Source organism: Crinia signifera, chromosome 6, assembly GCF_055691185.1.
Source record: "Crinia signifera chromosome 6, ASM5569118v1, whole genome shotgun sequence".
NCBI lineage: Eukaryota > Metazoa > Chordata > Amphibia > Anura > Myobatrachidae > Crinia > Crinia signifera.
The window spans coordinates 255,274,560-255,295,563 of NC_139222.1; the positions used below are offsets into that span (position 1 = coordinate 255,274,560).

General features: G+C 47.0%; 1 protein-coding gene across 1 annotated transcript in view; it reads right to left on the reverse strand.

Moving 5' to 3' along the window:
- Positions 1-21,004, reverse strand: part of LOC146009230 (alpha-2-macroglobulin-like) — a 240,847-nt gene that overhangs the window by 125,791 nt on the left and 94,052 nt on the right. The window contains exons 13-14 of the mRNA XM_083149392.1: positions 4,565-4,637; positions 3,017-3,162 (exon numbers count right to left, since the gene is read on the reverse strand). Coding sequence (XP_083005518.1) covers positions 3,017-3,162; positions 4,565-4,637 — 219 coding nt within the window. The remainder of the gene's footprint in view (positions 1-3,016; positions 3,163-4,564; positions 4,638-21,004) is intronic.

The following is a 21,004-nucleotide window of genomic DNA, read 5'->3' on the forward strand; positions in this document are numbered from 1 at the left end:
CCAGAGAGGGGTTCCCCGATTTTTTAAAACCAGCCCCAGGCTCCAGGGCTGGGGCAGGTTCCCAAAATACGGGGGAAAAAATGAGTAGGGATCCATGCAGGCTTCTGCCAAATACGACAGGAAAATAAAGTGTATTTTCCTGCCGTATTTGCTTGGCCATTTGCGGCCGTTTTACGCCAAATAGCGGCCGTATTTTCAATACGGCCGCTTAGTAAATCAGGAATCACCATTCTTTTGAATGATGATTCCTGTCGTATTCTATCGATGGTGTATTCATTTGTATTTGTAAATAGAAATAAAAATGTCCCATCAATATGAATACGAAAATTTACTATGCCAAAAATACGAATACGCCCCAAAAATTGTATTTTCCTATGAAAATGCAAATTTATTTGATTAATTCATCTTAGTAAATTCCAACCTTTTTGTGTGTAAGCAGCACTAGTGGGGTATTGTATGTGAGTAAACAGTACTAGTGGGGGCATTTTCTGATACATATGGCACTACTGGGAATATTATGGGCAAAATGTAATAGGGTGAGATTTTTAGTCATGTTTTAAAATCGCACTAAATCGCATGCAAAAAAAATCGCACATTTTGTGAAAAACTTGCAAATGTAATAGGGTGCAATTTTTTTGTAAAAGTCTGAATTTGCATGTGAGTTAGTTTAGTAAGGAAAAAGTGCATTTTTTAGTAATGAAAATGTGCGATTTTTAAACATGCGATTTTTAGAAATGATAATGTTCAATTTTTTTAGACATGTGCTATTTTTTTAGACATAAAAGTGTGAGATATTTAGTATTTAGTAAAAAAAAAAAATGGTGTGGCGTCCCCCTTCCTGATCATATATAATGTTTGTGTAAGTTATATTTGTGTAAGATATATAAAGTTATATTTTCCTATGTGTTTGTGTTTTTATTCCAACATTCTTTTTACAGGTGAACTACAAGTCCACAATGGCCAATTAATGCCCCGCATGCTGGGACTTGTGGTTCGCCAAGTCCCAGCATGTGGGGGAGGCCTGCTGGGACTTGTAGTTCACCTGAAAAAAGGAATGTTTTTTATTTATTTCATTTTACACGCATCAGCCTGGCGTCCACCTCCCAGGGACGCCCGGGCAGGTGAACCCTCTGGGGACCCCTGTAATGGGGGGAGGTTTCCCCACTCCCCTAGATACAGTACACCATCCAGGGCTAACCAGCCATGGTGCGGATGATACGGTGGGGGACCTTATGTCAAAAGTGTCCCTGCTGGTTCCAAAATACAGAGGGACTCCCAGTTTTTTTGTCCCCAGTATTTAGGAAGGGGGACCCCACGCCAATTTTTTCAAAATTTTAACTTTTACACAATCTTTAAGACAGAATCATGCACAGATCTCAATGATCTGTGCATGGTTCTGTCAAATTTGCGTTGTATTCTTTATAATGGGAAAACATCCGGATGTGAATTGAAAAATCGCAAGGTCAAAATGTGCGAATTTCATGGCAAAAAGAGATGCTGTTTGCACCCTATTAAATGTGGGATTTTCGGAAAATGTGAGAATTTTGCAATTCTTGACCCCACGCCCCTCTCCACCCCCCCGCTCGAAAGGCAGGGAGCGTGCACTCGGCAAACAGATTTTTCACCGACTTTCTCGGCTCCTGATTGGCTGCTAGGCGGCCAATGGAATCATTCTAAGGAGAGGCGCGGAAGATGAACATCTCTGCACTTCTCCAGTCCGTGAACAGGTACCAGCCGGGAGCAGCGCATCTGCCGGAGAAGATGTCGGGGTCGTCGCCGGGGACCAGGTGAGTAGTATTTCCTTCCTCAGGTACCCCTTTTGGATTACTTCGGATCCTGGACCCCGGAGACATCAGCCCTGGAGCCCAGGACCCCGGACCAGCCCCGGAACCAGGACCAAGGCCCCGGAACCGGACTCTTCAGCCCAGGATCCAGGGACCGACCTACGGGCTCAAGGTAGGTAAGTATCAGTATGTGTGGGCTGTGGATGTATTAAACTTTTATTTTTCTGGGTGTCAGTGTGTGTTTTATTTAACTATTTTTTGTACTGTGGAACTACAAGTGCCAGCGGGCCCTTTAATGCCCCGCATGCTGGGACTTGTGGTTCTCCAAGTCCCAGCATGCGGGGTAGGCTTGCTGGGACTCATAGTTCTACAATAGAAAACAATAGTTTTTATTCTTTTTTTTTACACTTTTCATCAGCCCAGGGGCATCGGGGACAGCCCCAGACTTTCAGCATGGGCTGGTAAGTCCTGGAGGGGGGGCACCCCTTCATTGGGGGGGTCCCCACTTCCCCAGGACCCCTGCCCATGCTGACCAGCCACGGGGATAATGCTTTGGCCGCGGGACCTTATATAATAAGTGTCCCCCGGCTGTGGCATTACCCTGCTGGCTGGTTGGGTCTGGTGCTGGTTCTTAAAATACGGGGAACCCCTAGTCATTTTGTCCCCCGTATTTTGGGAACCAGCGCTGGACTTTGAGCCTGGTGCTGGTTTCATTAAATCAAGGGAACCCCTATTTGTTTGTCCCTCTGATTTTATGATACCAGCACCGGCTTTTTGAGCCCGGGGCTGGTTATGCTCAGGAGGGGGGACCGCACCCCGTTTTTTTTTTTACTATTTTTTTTACAACAGAACCATGCACAGATCTCAATGATCTGTGCATGTTTCTGACAAAATCGCCAGTCAGAACCTGGTCTATTTTTTTTTGCGATTTTTAGTAACCTTTACTAAAAATCGCAACCCATTAAATATGCGAGTTCTATACTTTTTAATGGCAAAACATCTGGATGCGATTTTTAGTCTAACTAAAAATCACACCTTTAAAATGTGCGAAATCGCGGCAAAAAAAAAAATATGCGATTTTCGGAAAAAGTCCGAAAACGGCAGTTTTTGCGGAAAAATTCGCAAAAAAACGGAAATCGCATTTCATTAAATGTCACCCATAATAAAACAATGTAATTTATGGTTGAACTGCTATGTTGCATTCTGGTATATTATATGTTTAGTGTACTCACTTTGTTCTTGAAACAGTCTGAAACTTTGTATTCTGTTTTACCTACAACATTTTCTCCATTGGGCAATATAGTGAAAATTAAGACTGCAAAAACAGGAGCCAAACTTCTATCTACATGGATATTTAGAGGGAATGACCCGTGTATTGCTGTAAACCAAAAAAACATGAATCAGACACAATCCTGCAATTGTTGACCATACAGAAAACATCTCAGAGAAGAAGTGGTACTGTATAATTATGTAACACATATACAGATTATGTTAGGCGCTGCGGAACCCTTGCGGCAAAATATAAATAAATGATCACATTAAATAATAAATAAATGGAGAAGCTTTAAATGTGGGGTACTTATGTATTATCTGGGCTCCCATGTTAAATGCACCCCATTTTTTCATACCCCTACTATCCAACTATGCATGGAGTTGATTTTATATAGTGTGGCGAGAGCAGCGAGCCCCCGTGCCCGAAGCGTGGCGAGCGCAGCGAGCCCCGCGAGGGGATGCGGTCTTATAAGAAAAACGGGGGCCCAGATATTACATAAGTACCAAATGTGGTGATTGGGTGTGAACAGGCATTTACTAATTGAATTAAATGCACCCAGCACCAGGTATAGCACAGTCGTGTAGGGATAATTTTACTAAGCAGTGGTTTTGGTTTAAATTAGAAACCACTGGAATTTACTAAGCAACGGATTTGGGGTCCGATTCAGACCTGTTTGAATATGCACATGTGCAAACCCCCTGTGCAAACGCCTTCAGCGAGTATCACAGTCGTTTTATGGGCATCCCCATAGAAATGCAGTTGTGACTAGTTCCCCTTCGCCGTAAGGACCTGAGAAGGAGAGGGGACTGGAAGAGGGGGAGCAAGGTTGGAACAAGGGACCCCATGGTGGCTCGCTCCACTTCGCTCACCACCTGGTTACTAAAGGCAACCAGTGGTGGTGTGGATTATGAAGGAACAAGCCCTCCGTGAGCGCAATGGTCCATTTGGATCCCTTGTTCCAGCCTTGGCCCTCCTCTCCCGGCCCTCTCTCCCCACCCCCCCTAAATGCTGGGCGTTCCCTGCTAATGGAGGCAAGCTGATGCCGTGTTGGGATCATTTGGTCTTTTCCCATGTCTACCTAATGATATCGACCTAATGACTGTCGACCATCATGCTGGAGACCAAATGACCGCATCCCCTGTTGCCTGCTTGGGGCAGCTGGCTCACGTCAGCGCCCGCCCCAGATTCGGAGTACAGTGGCCAACTGAAAAGTCAGTATTTACTGACTTTTCAGACCGAAGGCTGGAAAAATTATTCAATAATTCATAATTATATTACATGGTTTCAACACACCAATTCCCACACTGTTTTTTTTTTTGTTTAATTTTGTTAATCTTTATGAATTCAGGGTACTGTATAGAGCTGTATGGGTGTTTAGATTGAGATATGCCCTAGGGTCATCAAGCATTGAGTTGTGATCTTCAGTAACCACTAATCTTCATAATCAGTCAGCCATGGACTACTCACATACATCTTATGTAATGTACATAGGATATATGATACTCACTTGGGTGATTTACTTGCTCTTTAAGGTCTAATTTATGTTCTTTGTATGAACTGATTCCAGATTTAGATAGCACCTGTGGAAGCAAACAGAGAAAGTTATTCATTCCAAATACAAAACTAACATAATATAATACTAGACAAGTTAAAAATATATGCTGCCAAAACACCTGGCTAATTCGCTGTTGCTGAGGAATGGACTCTCCGAATTTAGTGTGTGGAATCTGCTACCTGGCCGTGATCTAACTACTGTAAATTGTGCGGTGATGATGCATTGCTAACTATCAGTTTTGTTAATGCAACTATGACCATAGATGTTCTTCTGGAACTAAATCTTAGTAAATATGGAGGCCAAGTCAACATTGGACTCTTCATTGTGTTCCCTAGCAATTTCTGAACAATCCATGCCGTGTGACAACAAACTGCTGAAAGAGGCTATTATATTGTAGAATACTGTGTCCATGAAAGGTCTGCAATGGTGTATAGATAGTTGTACACCATTTGGCCCAAAACAGGGCTGGCCAAACTGGTCCTCGTGATGTACCAGCAGTTAGTTCCTGTTTTCCAGACAACCTAGCTTGTATACAGGTATAGTCATTCCTAACTGTCACATTTTCAAACATGTGCATTAATTCCTAACCAATGTATTGTACCAAGGCAGCCTGAAAAATATAAACTGTTGGTAGACCTTGAGGACAATTTTGGCCAACCCTGGCCTAGAACATCAAGATCCCTCCACTGGCTTACTTCCTGCTAGTCCCCCCCACCCTATATTAAATTATATGACTCACATACAATGTTAAAACAATATTTTGATCTTTGGTTAAATGCCTACACAAACCATAATTGAAATAATTTTCTGCTGCCAAAACTAAATACTGGAAGTTTAGGGATAACCCCCCCCCCACACACACACACACACACACACACACATACACACACACACACACACACACACAATACAGGCATTAGGGGGACCCTGGAGTTAATACACAGCCAGCGTCAGACAAATAGGGACCCAATTTCTGACCACACACTACTCATCCGCTACTCCTGCATATAAGGATGCACATGAGGACATGCATACTGCTCACTTATTTATTTATTTATTAACAGGTTCTTATGCAGCGCACACATATTCCGCAGTGCTTTACAGAGAATATTTATGAGCAAAAACACATACCGAATTAAAGCACAAGACAGTTTAGGACAAGTACATGGTAAATATGTATAGTTGCATCAGGGGGACAGGACTCTGAAGCAATCATCAGGGTGGCAGAGGTTTATATATTCTAAGAAAGGCACAAGAGGAGAGAGGACCCTGCTCGTGAAAGCTTACATTCTATAAGGGAGGGTTAGACAGACTAGGGTGACACAGAAGGGGAAGAGGTGAGCATAAACAGTAGGTTAGGATGAGAGATGTATTAAAGTATTGTAGATTGTAGGAGTATGTGGTGAGGTACCCATACCTCCCAACTGTCACGATTCCGTCGGACAAGTCCCGATTTTCGGGTCCTGTCCCGACGTACCACCCGCGGCAGGCATTGTCCCGCTGCGGGGGGTGGCAGTTGGGAGACCCCCCAATCTAGTAGAATAGACGCTGTGCGCATGCGCACAGCGTCTATTCTCGTATGAAAATGAGGTTGCGGCTAATTAGCATAAGCCACACCCTCATTTGCATACGCCCCACCCCCTATTTCATCCGGACACAAGTTGGGAGGTATGGGTACCCACAGTCAGGTTTGCCAGACTTTAGGAGTTCATTTCAACTGTGGGTACCTCACCACATACTCCTACAATACTTTAATACAGCCTTGTTGAAAATCTTAGATTACGATATGTAATCTTAACTATGAGTGCCCCAAAAAAGAGAGAGTCTTTTCCTTTACTTTCTTTGACTATAATCACTCTCCTGGGTGCACCTCCACTTTCTAAATGTACAGAGGGAGCATGTCCTCTCTCGAATGATTTCACTACTGTGGATTATATATATATACCCGTATCATTACCGTCTTTTTTGATATCACCTGTGCACTGGTCGACACCTCACTCCCCCCTTCCCTACAACAGTGTAGGATGAGAGATGGTCAGGTTTTATTCCACTCCACTTGAGAGGAGGAGGTACTCATAAATGAAAAGGCATTATCAAGGGATATGTGATATGAAAAAAAATTTGAGCATTAAATAGTCAGAAACATTTGTTGTTAATGATTGCTGTTCATTAGGCCATCTGCAAATGAAAGATGTATGATTTTCTGTATACATCACTCTGGTGGCATGTCCAGTAGGCCGTAGTGTAAAAGTTGTAGATAAAGAAACGGTATAGGTGCCCAAAGCAGAGACTCGTGGGTGACATCTTCAGTCTGCTGTTTTGCCTCAAAGTTTGCAAATCTGCTGACAAATATGTTTTTTTTTTTAATGTTAGCAACAATTTTTTTTAAATTATATATTGCAGTTCAGGTTAAAATGTGACAACTAAAAGTCAAGACAGGGCCGAAACTAGGTGTTTCGGTGCCCAGGGCGGCAGTCATTTGGTCTCACCAAATGACTGCCTTGGGGACAGGCAGCGGGGGTCCGGGGACTGGAGTAGGTTAACTCCGGCTCCTAGCGCTGCCGGGCGGTGGACGGGAAACAGATTTTGAAAAGACTTGCCGGACGCTGATTGGCTGAATTCAGCCAATCAGCATCCGGCAAGTCTTTTCAAAATCATCAGCGCTTCCCGCCGCCAGGCAAATAGCGCTAGGAGACGGAGCGACGAGTGAGTGACAGCTGCCGCTACACCAGTCCCTGGACCCCCGCTGCCAACATACCTGTGTGCAGCCAGCGGGGGTATAATGTGTAATGCCCATTACACATTATACCAAACACTGTGATGCCCATTATACATAATGACACACACCGTAATGCTCATTACATATGCCACACACGCTAATGCCCATTACGCATAATATTACACAATGCAATGCCCCTTACACATAATATTACACGCCGTAATGCCCATTACACATAATGCCACTGACCGTAATGCCCATTACAAATAATATTACACTCTGTAATGCCAATTACACATAGTACACACCGTAATACCCATTAAAAATAATATTACACTCTGTAATGCCAATTACACATACAGTATTACACACCGTAATGCCCATTACATATAATGTTACACACAGTAATGCCCATTACACATATTAAACACCGTAATGCCCATTACACATAATATTGCACACGTAATGCTCATTACACACTGTAATGCCTATTACACATAATATCACACACCGTTATGCCCATTACACATAATATTACACGCCATAATGCCTATTACACATAATATCACATGCCGTAATGCCCATTACACATAATTTCACATGCCGTAATGCCCATTACACATAATATCACATGCCATAATGCCCATTACAATTTATACCACACACCGTAATGCCCAATACACATTTTTATTTGGGTAAAAGGTGTCACACACACACATAAGGGGAAGAGGGGAACAGACACCAGGGAAATTGGGGTAGATAGGGTCACAGACACAGAGGAAGGGGGTAACAGGGGACAAGGTGTCACACACGGGGAAGGGGGTACAGGGGGGTCAAACACCAGGGATGAGGAGGGTACAGGAGGGGTCACACACACAGGAAAAGCAGTGTACAGAGGGTCACACATACAAAAGAAGGGGGTCACACACCCAGAAGAGTTGATGGGTACAGCAATCCCTGGGCACTCACCAATTTGTGGGGGGAGCTGCGGGGTGTCCAGGTAGCCAGTGGATCCAGGGACAGGGCGAAGGGGGAGCCTGCTGCTGGAGGAATCCAGGCTGTGCACCCGAGAGGCTCTGCCTTGCGGAGGGTACAAATGAGCAGGATGAGGAAGAGATCTGCAGTTCCTCCACGGCGCTGCTGTGTAATGGTGTGCCCCGGTGCTGGGACAGCTCCCCTGCTTCCAGCACTGGAGCAGCAGCAGGGACGGGGAGAGGGAGGACTGGGTCCCCCACGGGACACCACCCCCCCCCCGGCGCAGGGATCAGCTGTCTGATCCCTGTGCCAATAGTGCAGACAGCGGCGGAGTGGAACAGCGCTGGGATCAACGCACCGATCCCAGTGCTGACAGTGCGGGCGGTGAAGCGCCGCTCGCGTCAGTTTAAATCTCCCTTCGTTCGGGAGCCAATCATGGCTCCCGAATCGGCGGCCAATGGCAGACGGCTGCGGCGAGCCAATCTGCGCGTGCCGTCCTAAAGCCCGCCCCCCCGCGTCTGACGTCAGACGCCGCCGGGAGGCGAAGGAGGAAGGTCCCATGCCGGCGGAGCACCCCGGCTGAAGAGAGAAGACGTCGGAGGGGAAAGGAGACAGCGGCGACGGACGGAAGAGTTCCGGCGGCCGCTGAAGAGGCCAGAAGACGCCGGGATCAAGAAGGAAGATCTTCGGCGCCTCCTAGAAGAGAAAAGGAAGCGGCGTCGCCGCTGGCCCGGACAGGCCAGTGGCAGAAGAAAGAAGATGGCTGCCGCCCACGGAGAGGCCAGCGGGGGTGGGAAGCATCAGAGCATAGGAAGCTCCCCCTTGCGGCCTCTCCCAACACCAGGTAGGCGGCCCCAGGCCACCTACCCCTACCCTTGACCACCGGGAGTCGGGCACTAGGCCCGTGGGTACTTTCAGGCCCCTCCGGCCTGTGGGTATTGTAGTCGGGCCCTCTTGGCCCGTGGACACTTGATTGATGGGCCCTCATGGTCCTTTGTATTTTGCTGGGCCTCCTCCCCTGGCCCCTGTCCCGCTAGGCCGGGCACTAGGCCCGTTGCACAGTAGCTGGGCGTAAGGCCCGAGGCCCCCAAAGCTCGGGAGGCTTATTGAATCAGGCCCCTAGGCCTGTGGCAGCCATCTTAGGCCTGTCGGCCATTTGTATTTCATCTAATTGTACAAGAAGGGAAGGGTGGTATTCAGCTCAGCCCCACACCACAGGTCCTGAACTGGGATAGACGGCTGTCTACCCAGGTATCTGTGACTGTCCTAGGAGTGCACTGCATTAGGCCGGTCACACTTTACATCGCGGAGGTTAGTACCTTACACACACACCTGTTTTAGTATAATCTGATCACTTTCTTGTTTGTTGCTTGTTTATCCTTATGTCTGCCTTGATGTTAGTTAGAGGATAGTGCTCGTTGTTTTGTTATTGTAAGTTCAGCCTAGTTACTCGTGTTACGTTAGGGACAGGTTAGTCCTAGTTAGGTTAGTGAAGGGTTGTAGAGAGGCTGTTCTCGTTCTTGTTCCCCAGGTGCCGGGATCCTCAAGCAAGGTGACAAGGAATTGCGTAGGTGAGTTTCATCCGTGTGTTTGTCCCTGAGCGCCGGTCCGTGGCTCTCCCGTGAGAGAGCCACACTTACCACCTATGTGCGAAAGTGCGACTAGGTGAAGTTAGGGTGGCTGAGGCCTTTGGCCGATGATGACTTTCGCCTAACCGGCGAAGCTCGCAGCCACCCGTGGGCATCCGTAAGCGACCCCGTCTTACTATACAGCCCGGCTGTGTGTTACAAGTATCTCTTTCCCCTCCAATGATATTCCAGTCCTCGTCGGATACCTGGGGCGGACCCTTTGCGGAACCATTGACGTTTGAGGGTTGAGGAGCTCACCCAACCGTAAATGAATTTACTACCATTCACATTTGGCGTAGTCGGCAGGATACCCACCGCGGACACAGTGTGGAACGTCCCCAGGAAGACACCCCCAGCAGATTGCGTCGGAACCGATCCACCCCCCTGTGGTTGACGACGACGGATGGGCGACTGTGACAGGAGAAGAATTTAGGATGATGGTGGAACGGTCGATACAGAGAGCCAAAGAAGAGCGCCGGGAGAAGGGGCGCAAGAAGGCTGCCGTCACCCCCTGTAGGACGTGCCAACAGGTCGGACACTTCGGCAGTGATTGTCCCTGGAGTGAAACTGCGATAGAAGGAGCCCGCCGGACGAATCCGAGGAAGACGACCCAGATGGTCCAGGATGTCGTTCCAAGGCGTCGACAGAAGGTCCTGGTCAAGAAACAGCCCCGTTGTAAGCTCTGTGGGGAGTATGGACACAAGGATAATAGCTGCCCATGGGAGGAGCCGTATAGTGAGGACGACATTGGCCGGTGTGAGTTATGTGAAGATCCGAGACATCTGCGACCGGACTGTCCTTTTGGGGACTGGCCGCCGAAGACCAAGTGGACAGAGAGGCCACAGAGAGATCAACGATGGGAACATGGGGACCCAGACCTGATGGCTGAAGAGTGGATGATCCCCGATGACGGAGTCCAGAAATGGCAGGAAGAAGCCAGAGAAATGGAGCGGAAGAGCCTGCTTGAGGTGAGTTCGCAGGTGCCCATTTTGTCTGTGCCAGCGCCGAGGAAGAGATACCCTTGTGTGGAAGAGGTGGCCGCTGTGATTCCGGAGAAGACTGCGTCGATGCTCCCCTGTTGGAAATGTTGGCGTCAGGGACATTTGGCCCACGAGTGTCCCTTGGAAGATGCCATGGCAATGTTGTGCCCAGAAAAAGAGACCTCTGGAAAAGATTATTTCCCGTTGAAGGCCGACGTGAATGACCGGGAGGTGAAGAAACCACGCGGTGAGATAGAGCGTGAAGACCCAGTGGCAAAGAAGCCCAGAAGTTCCCGAGGTTGGCAGAGTCCTCAACCTAGACGGCTGGAACAGGAGTGCCCTGAGTATCGTGAAGTGCCAGCAGAAAAGAGGGAGTACGCTGCGGAAGAAAGTCGGCACCTGGCGCCGGAGTCTGTGGAGAAGAGTCCAGACTCTGAAGTGTTAGCCATGCCTGAAGAACCGGATTTGCAGGATGTGGAGCAGTATTCGCAGTCGATCGCCCTCAGAGAAGAGGAAGAGAAGATCCTGGAACAGGGCCCCCTGCTGGAAGGATGGACTTCGATGGAGGAAGGGGAAGGAGAGGATGGTGATGCCATGGGAGGGAACGTTCCCAGAGATATGGAACCGTTGGAAGTGCCCCATGAAGAAGCTTGTCCGATGGTGACGATTGCCCGGGAGGAAAGAGATGCCCCGGAGGAATTTGCCATAGGTTGGTGGTCAGCTCCACCCCATGGAGCCCGCAATGACGACCCAGACCAGGTGGAGGAAGAAGCATGGGTGAACGCTGCACCCATTGAAGAGGATTCTCCCTGGTGGCCTATGGTGAATGGCCATAACAAGCAGCCACTTCCCCAGAGGATCCAGAGAGTAGTGTCAGGAGGGACGGAGATTAGTCCGGAGCCAGTGGAAGAAAGTGGGGTCACAGTCGGTCCAGACTGGGCTCCCGAAGACTACTTCCCTGAGAGGACCTCAGAATGCCCTGACCCCCGGATATTGGTGAGTGAGGACTTTGTAGGGACTACAAAGGAAAAAGGGGGGGGAAATGTAATGGTGTGCCCCGGTGCTGGGACAGCTCCCCTGCTCCCAGCACCTGAGCAGCAGCAGGGACGGGGAGAGGGAGGACTGGGTCCCCCACGGGACACCACCTCCCCCGGCGCAGGGATCAGCTATCTGATCCCTGTGCCAATAGTGCAGGCAGCGGCGGAGTGGAACAGCGCTGGGATCAACGCACCGATCCCAGTGCTGACAGTGCGGGTGGCGAAGCGCCGCTCGCGTCAGTTTAAATCTCCCGCCGTTCGGGAGCCAATCATGGCACAGAAACTTTTGCTAACCTGGAAAGGCAGTGTGTGCAGACAGTGTTAGCTACCCTGGAACACAACACCTTGCTGGAATACATGTTTGCCCTGTCACCAATGGACATTTACTGGGATAACTTCAGCCACCTGCAGGGGGATTTGATAACTAGACTACCAGTAGTGTTCGGGTACCTGAAAGCAGAATTAGAGTGAATTACTTAGCTGAAAAGTTTATCAAAGTTATTATCTTGTTTTCCTATTATTAAGTGTTCATGCAAAGGGATATTTTACCGCAGGAATGGTATAAGTGTTATGAAGCCAATTCAAGTGGTACTGTTGTATGCTGTTTTTGTGTGGATGTCATTGCATTGTAGGGGTTAGAGGGTGTACACCACAGCATTCTGCTCTGCAGAGTAAGTTGTGTTGTGGCACAGCAATAGCATACAACATCAATTAAAGACATCCAAGTTTACTGCAGAGTGTAATTACTGAACTATCTAGTAAATGTGCATACAGTAGGTAAATGCAGGACATTGTTTATACTCTGAGGAGGAGTAACTTGCTTGAAATCTGCTTATGCGAACCTACAAACCATAACTGCACTATATTCGTTGATGTGTATTCTGTGTGAGATCTTTAGTATATTTCTGATGTTGACGTCAATGGTTCTCATTTTATTAATACAACTGGTAGAGCTACAGTCCTTGTTGTTCACTCTTTGGGCAGTATTCAATGAGAAAAATTCTCCGTGTTTTATGGAGAATTTTTGCTTTTTTCGCCTTGGACGGAGCATTTTGCTCTCCAAAAGTGAACCACCCTCTTCAATGTGAAATATTCTCCGTCTTTCTAAGTGATTTTCTCCGTGTCTCTCCGTGTAGCAATTCTCCATCTTTTGATGGGGAGCTGGAATGTGAACTTTTAAACTAAAAGGTTTTTTTTTTTAATTTTGGTGTAAAAAAATCAGTTTTTTTTTTCTGTGAAGGGGCATGTTATTGTTATTCATGTGCTTATATATATTTAATTTTAAAAAATATATTTTTTTTAATTTTTTTTTTTTTTTTACACAGTGCAGCCAGCAGGGGGCCGGAGCACTCGAGCCGCTCATTAGATATTCATATATTCACTGCACCCAATCGTTAATATGCACGATCGGGTGCAGTGAATACTGGGTCCCCCGCTGGCTATAGGGGGGGGGGCAGCCTGTGCTGCCTGGGTCCTGGGGAGCCCCCCGCCCCTCCACATTCCTCTGGAGCAGCCAGGGAGACTTTAATCTCTCTGGCTGCTTCCGTCCCCCGGCTCCCTGAAAGCTCCCTGCCGCGGACGCTCGTCCGCTGCAGGGGTTAAGATTCGCCGTGAGTGGCGGCGAGCATCAGCCACATTGAATAGTGGATAAAGTGCCGTGACGGAGAATCTTCAAACATGGAGAATCTCCGCAAAAACACAGAGAGTGCATGGAGAGCGAAATAAAACGTTCTCCATGCACGGATAATTTTCTCATTGAATACTGTCCTTTGAGGTAAAGAGGCACTTCTACCCGTCTTGAAAGGAGGGGAAGACAGAACCCCACTGTCACAGTTCACTCAGACCAAAGGTAATCGACGTACAGTTATCCAATTGCCACCCTTGTGTGCCACACATAGAATCATCCAAAACGTGATGCACCGGCCATGATTTCAGGTAGCTTTTAGAGATCTTAGTTAGTTCGACTAGAAACTATCTAGAATTAACCACAAGGAGGTGGCTGCAAGTGAATTCCACCCATTCCCATCCCAACCACCCTACCGCGGTTGGGAATTTATTTAAAAATGTAAGTGTTAAATTGGCTCCTTATTTCAAATTTTTGCATGATTTCTCTAATTGACAGCCTTATTCGGATTAAATCATATCTGGCTGATTTACCGAACATATGTTTTGAAGCTATCATGACTTAGTTAACAATTCTTTCCACAGCTTGGCTTTGGCATGAAAGCTCTACAATGTGTTCCAATATTTTTTTGGGAACAGCTGACACAGCTTTGATATTTTCTAGGTCTTTGTCAGTGAGGCACATTGTGGCAGGTGCTTCAGTTACATGACATGCATTCTACAGTATACTAGCTCCATATAATCTGAGGTCTCAAAATGCAATGAAGGAGGTATAAACTTTCTGACAGTCTTCCGACAAGAAGTAGCATCTCTATTGATATTTGCTTTTCTTAACAGGATCAGAGGAGGGCTTCTATTTCGGGGCACTGTAATTTTTGTTCAATACCTGGACAGAATTATATTGTTTCAGGATTAGCTGTTTTATATTTCCTACCATTGGAAGATATTTTGTAATTTCTCAGAAACATTGTCAGCCATGACAGACGCATTAGGATTCTTTCCATCAAGTTTTCTTATCTTTTCTGTGTAAACGAGATTAAAATGCCTAACTATGTCAAGGCGTGTCAGCAACATAGCATCAGACAGTTCCTGGGGTGCACCAATCACCACATAAATGGAGGCATTTGTCTGCGGTTTGGTGAGAGGCATTGTCAGGATTAATCAGACTTTGAGATGTTTGCTCATCAATAGAGAAATGCAACTTCAGATGAATCAACGATGAAAACAAAAACAGGTGATGAAAACCAAAGTTCAAAGCAGGACCTAAGAGTATGCAATTAAGACAAAAAAAAATGATCTGAGATCAAAGAAGCAACCAAGCATAATGAAAAACAATGGACCAAGAGTTACGAGATTTAAAAAAATTTGCCACAGCTAGAACCCTAAACAACAGTCTGTTTAGAAAGAGAGCAGTCGAGCAGGCATGCGGGAGGGAGGTAGAGGCAGTTGTGAGGCGGTGTGGTGGGGTAAGGGGGAGATGCCCCCATCCTTCTGCATCACCTTTCGGCTGCCTAGCATGAACTGAACTCCATGCACTGTGATTGGCCGGTCATTACCGGTTCCCGTGCCGAAAGAGGGAGTGTAGTATGCTTTTATAACAGGAATTGGATTGAGTAAAAATTTAAATTATGTTTTCTAGTTGATCCCTCTTGCCTCGAGTCACTTTTTTTTACCTTGACTTGCAATATTTGACCACCGACACTTAATTGGCAATATTAGAAAACTGTCATGTTTTTTTGGAAAATTTGCAAACTTTGAGGCAACACAGACTGAAGATATCATCCCACAAGTCCCTGCTTTTGACACATTAATAAGGAGGCACATGCATACTTGGCACCTATAGCGTTTCTGTATCTACAACTTTGTATTTTCACTTTGGCCTAATATCCAGCATCCCCAGAGATGCTTGTCTGCCCCTGGGGACCTGTGCACGCAATGCTGGCTCTTTCTCAGTGATAGAAGCCATTTGTTGCAGGCTAACACCCAGTAGAAAAAATTACCTAGTGGTACTGTGTTGCGTGCGGCGGAAAATATGCGTGGTTATATGACACTAGGGGAGTGGCCACATGACAAAGTGGGTGATGATAACTATGCCGAGAATGATGGAATTGAAAATAATTAGAAGCTGCACAACATGTGTTATTGTCACAGCTTTAGATGCACCCTTTTGTCACATAAAATGCTTCCATTTAATTTCCGGTAAATCTTCATTGCTTTGCACTAATGTAATGTAGAGGGAACAAAGTAAAAAAACAACACACAAATAAAAACAGAAACCTATCTGAATAAACTACAAAGACACTGTGCTAGGACTCGAGTAATTAGTGGGGAAAAGTAATAATAACTCACTGCAAGCAGAAAATGCAAGTATCTGACTAATTATATAATTGGTTTAAAGCATAACACACAGCACTGCCCACACATGACCCATGTCTATGTGGTGCATGCACACTGTACAGTGTGTTTAATCATGTGACAGCAGGGGTGCGATACTTAAACTAGGACATTGGGGGTTATTCTAGTCCATTCTTTCTGACAAAATCCTTCTTAGATGGACAAAACCATGTGCACTGCGGGTGGGGCAGATGTAACTTGTGCAGAGAGAATTAGATTTGGGTGGGGTTTTTCTTCAAAGTGAGATCTATATTGAAGTGTAAAATCATGCAGTCAGTATTTTCCCTGCACAGAAACAAAATAACTCACCCAAATCTAATTCTCTCTGCACATGTTACATCTGCCCCCCTGCAGTGCACATGGTTTTGTCCATCTAAGAAGGATTTTGTCAGAAAGAATGAACTAGAATAAACCCCATTGTATGAGCATAAGTAAAACAGCACCTTACTTCCCAATACATCCACAGCCTCTGAGAAACACTACATACATACATTAGAGATGTGCGCTGGGCACTTTTTCGTGTTTTGGATCTGGATCTCCCTTCGTGCAGGTTTTGGTTTTGGAACTGGATTTTTATGAAAAAATGCTAAAAATGGCTAAAATAGCAGAATTTGGGCCTGTTTTTGCCCCTAAAGTGTTATTGGCCTCAATAACATTAGTTTCCACTCATTTCTAGTCAATTTTGATCGCTTCACAGCTCACAAAATTGTTTTCATTTACTGTAGTTGGGCCAAAAGGTTATACCAAGGTAGCTGGCTGACTAAGCTAAGCGACAGCTGTGGGCATCACATACATGTGGACCTTACACTTCCAACCTGGCACATCTTGGAAGCAGAGCGGCACTGCAGGGGCAGACAGGGTGGCAGTTTAATAAACTACCCCAAAAAAAGAGAAATGCTCCAAAGAGCATACAAAGAGGTGCAAGATGAAATTGTCCTTGTGCCCTCCCACCCTTATGTTGTATACAGGACATGCACAGTTTAACCAATCATTACAGTGACAGGGACTTCAGCGGCAGGGACTGTCACATGTGGCTGAAATTATTGGTTTGTTTGGGCCCCCACAAAACAAGCTGGCAATGGGCAGTGCACAAACTGGCTTTACAAGATGTCATCCTAAAAAAAGAAAAAAATGCTCCAAAGAGCACAAAAAACATGGAGGAGCAAGATGAAATTGTCCTTGGGCCCTCCCACCTACCCTTATGTTGTATACAGGACATGCACAGTTTAACAAACCAATCGTTTCAGCGACAGGGACTTCAGTGGCTGGGACTGTCACATGTGGCTGAAACGATTGGTTTGTTTGGGCCTCCACAAAACAAGCTGGCAATGGGCAGTGCACAAACTGGTTTTACAAGATGTCATCCTCAGCCTCTGATCCTCACCCTCATCCTCTTCTTCACACACAATTAATTAGTTGTCGCTGGAATCAACTAATACAGGAGGACTGTGTGTATTAGGACGTAAGTACTGGTGAAGGAGGTCCAGTTGGTGGAATTTGAAGTTCATTTTTATGAACATAATCTTCTCCACGTTTTGTGGAAGTAACCTCCTACACCGATCGCTAACAAGGTTCCCAGCTGCGCTGAAGACGCTCTCAGAATATATATACTGGAGGGTGGGCAACTTAAATAAAGCAAAGCCAGTTTGTGCAAAGGCCGCCACATTGCCTTTTTTTCTTGCCAATAATAGAATGGACAGTCTGACATACCGATATGGATGCCATCACCACAGTAATCATCCACCATTCTTTCAATTGTGATAGCATCATAGGCAATAGTAGTAGACATGTCCATTATGGTAGGAAGCTCCTTCAGTCCGGACCAGATGTCAAATATATTTCTGGACTGAATAGCAGTGGGTCTCTTAGGAAAATGTTGTTTTTTCCTCACAACCCCAGTGGGAGAAACTGAAGGAGGAGTTGTGGGCCTGCCACGTTCCGCTTCGGCTGACAATTTTTGGACCAAGAGTTCTTTGCACCTCTGCAGATTTGTGCCCATTGGTAACAAAGACACAATGTAAGACTTAAACCTAGGATCCAGTATTGTCGAGAAAATATAATGATCTGATTTTAAGAGATCAACAACCCTTAGATACTTGCAAAGTGAATTAAGGGCGTGATCTAATAGTCCTACATATTTAGCAGATTGTCACGATCCGAGCTGTCAGACAGACTTTTCTACCGGCTAAGTGCCTCCGCAGGTTCAGCTTGCGGTCCAGACGTCATCTCTGCCAGCGTCCTGTCTCCCAGTGACAGTCCCCAGTGCACGGCAATCCACCTGTCCGCCGCCATTGCTCCCAGTATCCAGCATGGTGTGCACAAACACACTTTCCCACCATAGCAGACATGGGGGCTGCCATGTTCTTTCCAGTCACATGTCTGTGCTGTCCAATCCTGTTGGTTCTGATCTCCCTGTCATACTTCCTCGGCCAATCCTGGCCACCCAGTGGGGATAAGTATGCTGGGAGCTCTCAGAACCATTGCTAGTGCTTCAGTTGTCTCCAGTGTATGGTCAGCTGTCCTTGTCTCCGTGCAAGTGTATTTATCTGCTGGTGTTGTCTTTCATGCTGCAGTGTGTTCCAGGTTGTTCCATCTCCTGTGAAGTCCAGGTTATTCCACCGCCTGTGATCCTGCCTCTCAGCCCAGCGACCAAGCCTAGCTCCGGGACTCTGGTCCTTCCGATGCTCCAGCATCATCCACCATCGATGTTTCATCGCTTGTCCGATATTCCGGATCTCCTGCTTCCGTCCGTCATTCCGGACCCACAGTCATCTCCCGTCCGTCATTCCGGACCCACAGTCATCTTCCATATCCGATACCCGAATCCGATGTTCCCACATCATCATCGATAGTCCGATATTCCGGATTTCCAAGCCAAGCTTCCGTCCGTCATTCCGGACCCACAGTTAAGCTCAAGTCTTCCGTCCGTCATTCCGGACCCACAGTCTCCACATCCAATGTTCCACCATCGATACCATTCATCATATCTGTAAAGTATTGCAATCTGCATGAACTGTCATTACTCCTGCATACTTTACTGTCTGTCATTATTACAACCATCTGCAAATAAACTCCAGTTGTATTTTACCTCTGACTGCTTATTAGCTCTGGGTGCACTGTCGCGCAGTCTATGCGCAAGGGTCCTCTCCAACCTCCCCGGTTCAGGTACCGGTCCAGGTCCCCACCAGAGGTCTCAGTCTTGTCGACTAAGCCACCTGGTGTGACAGTAAGCACTAGCCAAATGGATCCAGCCGCAAACCAAGCTTCTCCACCCAGCCCTGTACAGCAACTGGCTGTTCGCTTGGATCAGCAAGAGGCTGCGCAGAGCCAAGTGATCCATTGTCTGCAAGATCTGTCTTCCCGGCTGGATAAGCTACAGACCACTCTCAGTGGCCCTGAGCCTGTCAGAGAACTTCCAAGTCCCGTTCTTCCTCCTGTAATGGCTGCTGCACCTCGCCTTCATCTATCTGTCCCCACCAAGTATGATGGGAACCCCAAGACCTGTCGAGGTTTTCTCAATCAGTGTGAGATTCACTTCGAGCTGCAACCCAGCAACTTCCCTACTGAAAGGGTCAAGATCGCCTATATCATCTCCCTCCTGTGTGGAGCAGCGTTAGAGTGGGCGTCTCCCTTATGGGAAAGATCTGATGCCATCCTGTCCAATTACAAGGACTTCGTGTCAACATTCCGGCGTATCTTCGATGAGCCTGGGCGATCAGCATCTGCCTCCACTGAACTCCTCCGTCTCAGACAGGGATCCCGCTCCGTCGGGCAATATCTGGTCCAGTTCCAGATTCTGGTGTCTGAACTCTCCTGGTGTGATGGGGCCTTATACGCAGCTTTCTGGCATGGCCTATCTGATCGTATCAAGGATGAACTCGCTACCAGAGACTTACCCCCAGGTCTAAGTGACCTTATTTCATTATGTATCAAAGTAGACCTACGCTTCCGAGAAAGGGCTGTAGAACGTCACAAGAGCGCTCCAGTTAAAGTGCCAACTCCTCCGCCTTCTTTACCCACTGCTCCTGCGTTCCATTCCAAAGAAGAACCAATGGAGATAAACTGCTTCCGTTTGTCTCCAGGAGAACGTCGACGTCGACGGTTGGCACAGCTCTGCCTGTATTGTGCCGATCCTGCACATCAAATTTCTGCATGCCCAAAGCGTCAGGAAAACTCCTCCTCCTAGCCCGTCAAGGAGAGGGTAGGCTAGGAGTAATTAAGTCCTCTCCATCAGCAACTGATTGTGTTCTTCCAGTTTCCCTACAAGTTGGTCAGCATTTCAAGACTGTCTCCGCACTTCTTGATTCCGGTGCCGCTGGCAACTTCGTTACTGCAGAACTGGTCCGCAAGTGGGGGTTGCCCACTGAAAGTCTTTCCAAGACTGTCTTCCTTACTGCTGTGGATGGCAGTAGGATTCCTGATGCGACAGTCTCCCGCAGAACTTTACCACTTACAGTAAAAGTGGGAGTCCTGCACACTGAACTTTTGTCCTTCCTGGTTTTACCCCGAGCCACTCATGCTCTGGTTCTGGGTTTACCCTGGCTCCGTCTTCACAATCCTCGTCTTGATTGGAAGACATCGGAAATCCTTTCCTGGGATCCTTCCTGCTCCGGTACCTGTCTCCAAAAGGTACTCCCAGCTCGTCATTCTTCAGCCGATGCAGCAGACCTTCCGCCTCTTCCCTACCAAGAGTACTCAGATGTATTCAGCAAGTCTGGCGCTGATGTCCTACCTCCTCACAGACCGTGGGATTGCCCTATCGAACTTATTCCAGGCAAAGAACCACCCAGAGGTAGAACCTATCCTCTCTCTCTTCCAGAGACTCAAGCCATGACCAATTACATCAAGGAAAATCTGGCAAAGGGATTCATCCGTCCTTCGACTTCTCCTGCTGGCGCAGGATTCTTCTTTGTCAAGAAGAAGGATGGAGGCCTACGTCCCTGCATTGATTATCGCGGCCTCAATGACATTACAGTAAAGAACCGATATCCGTTGCCCCTCATCACCGAGCTGTTTGACCGCGTCAGCGGTGCAAC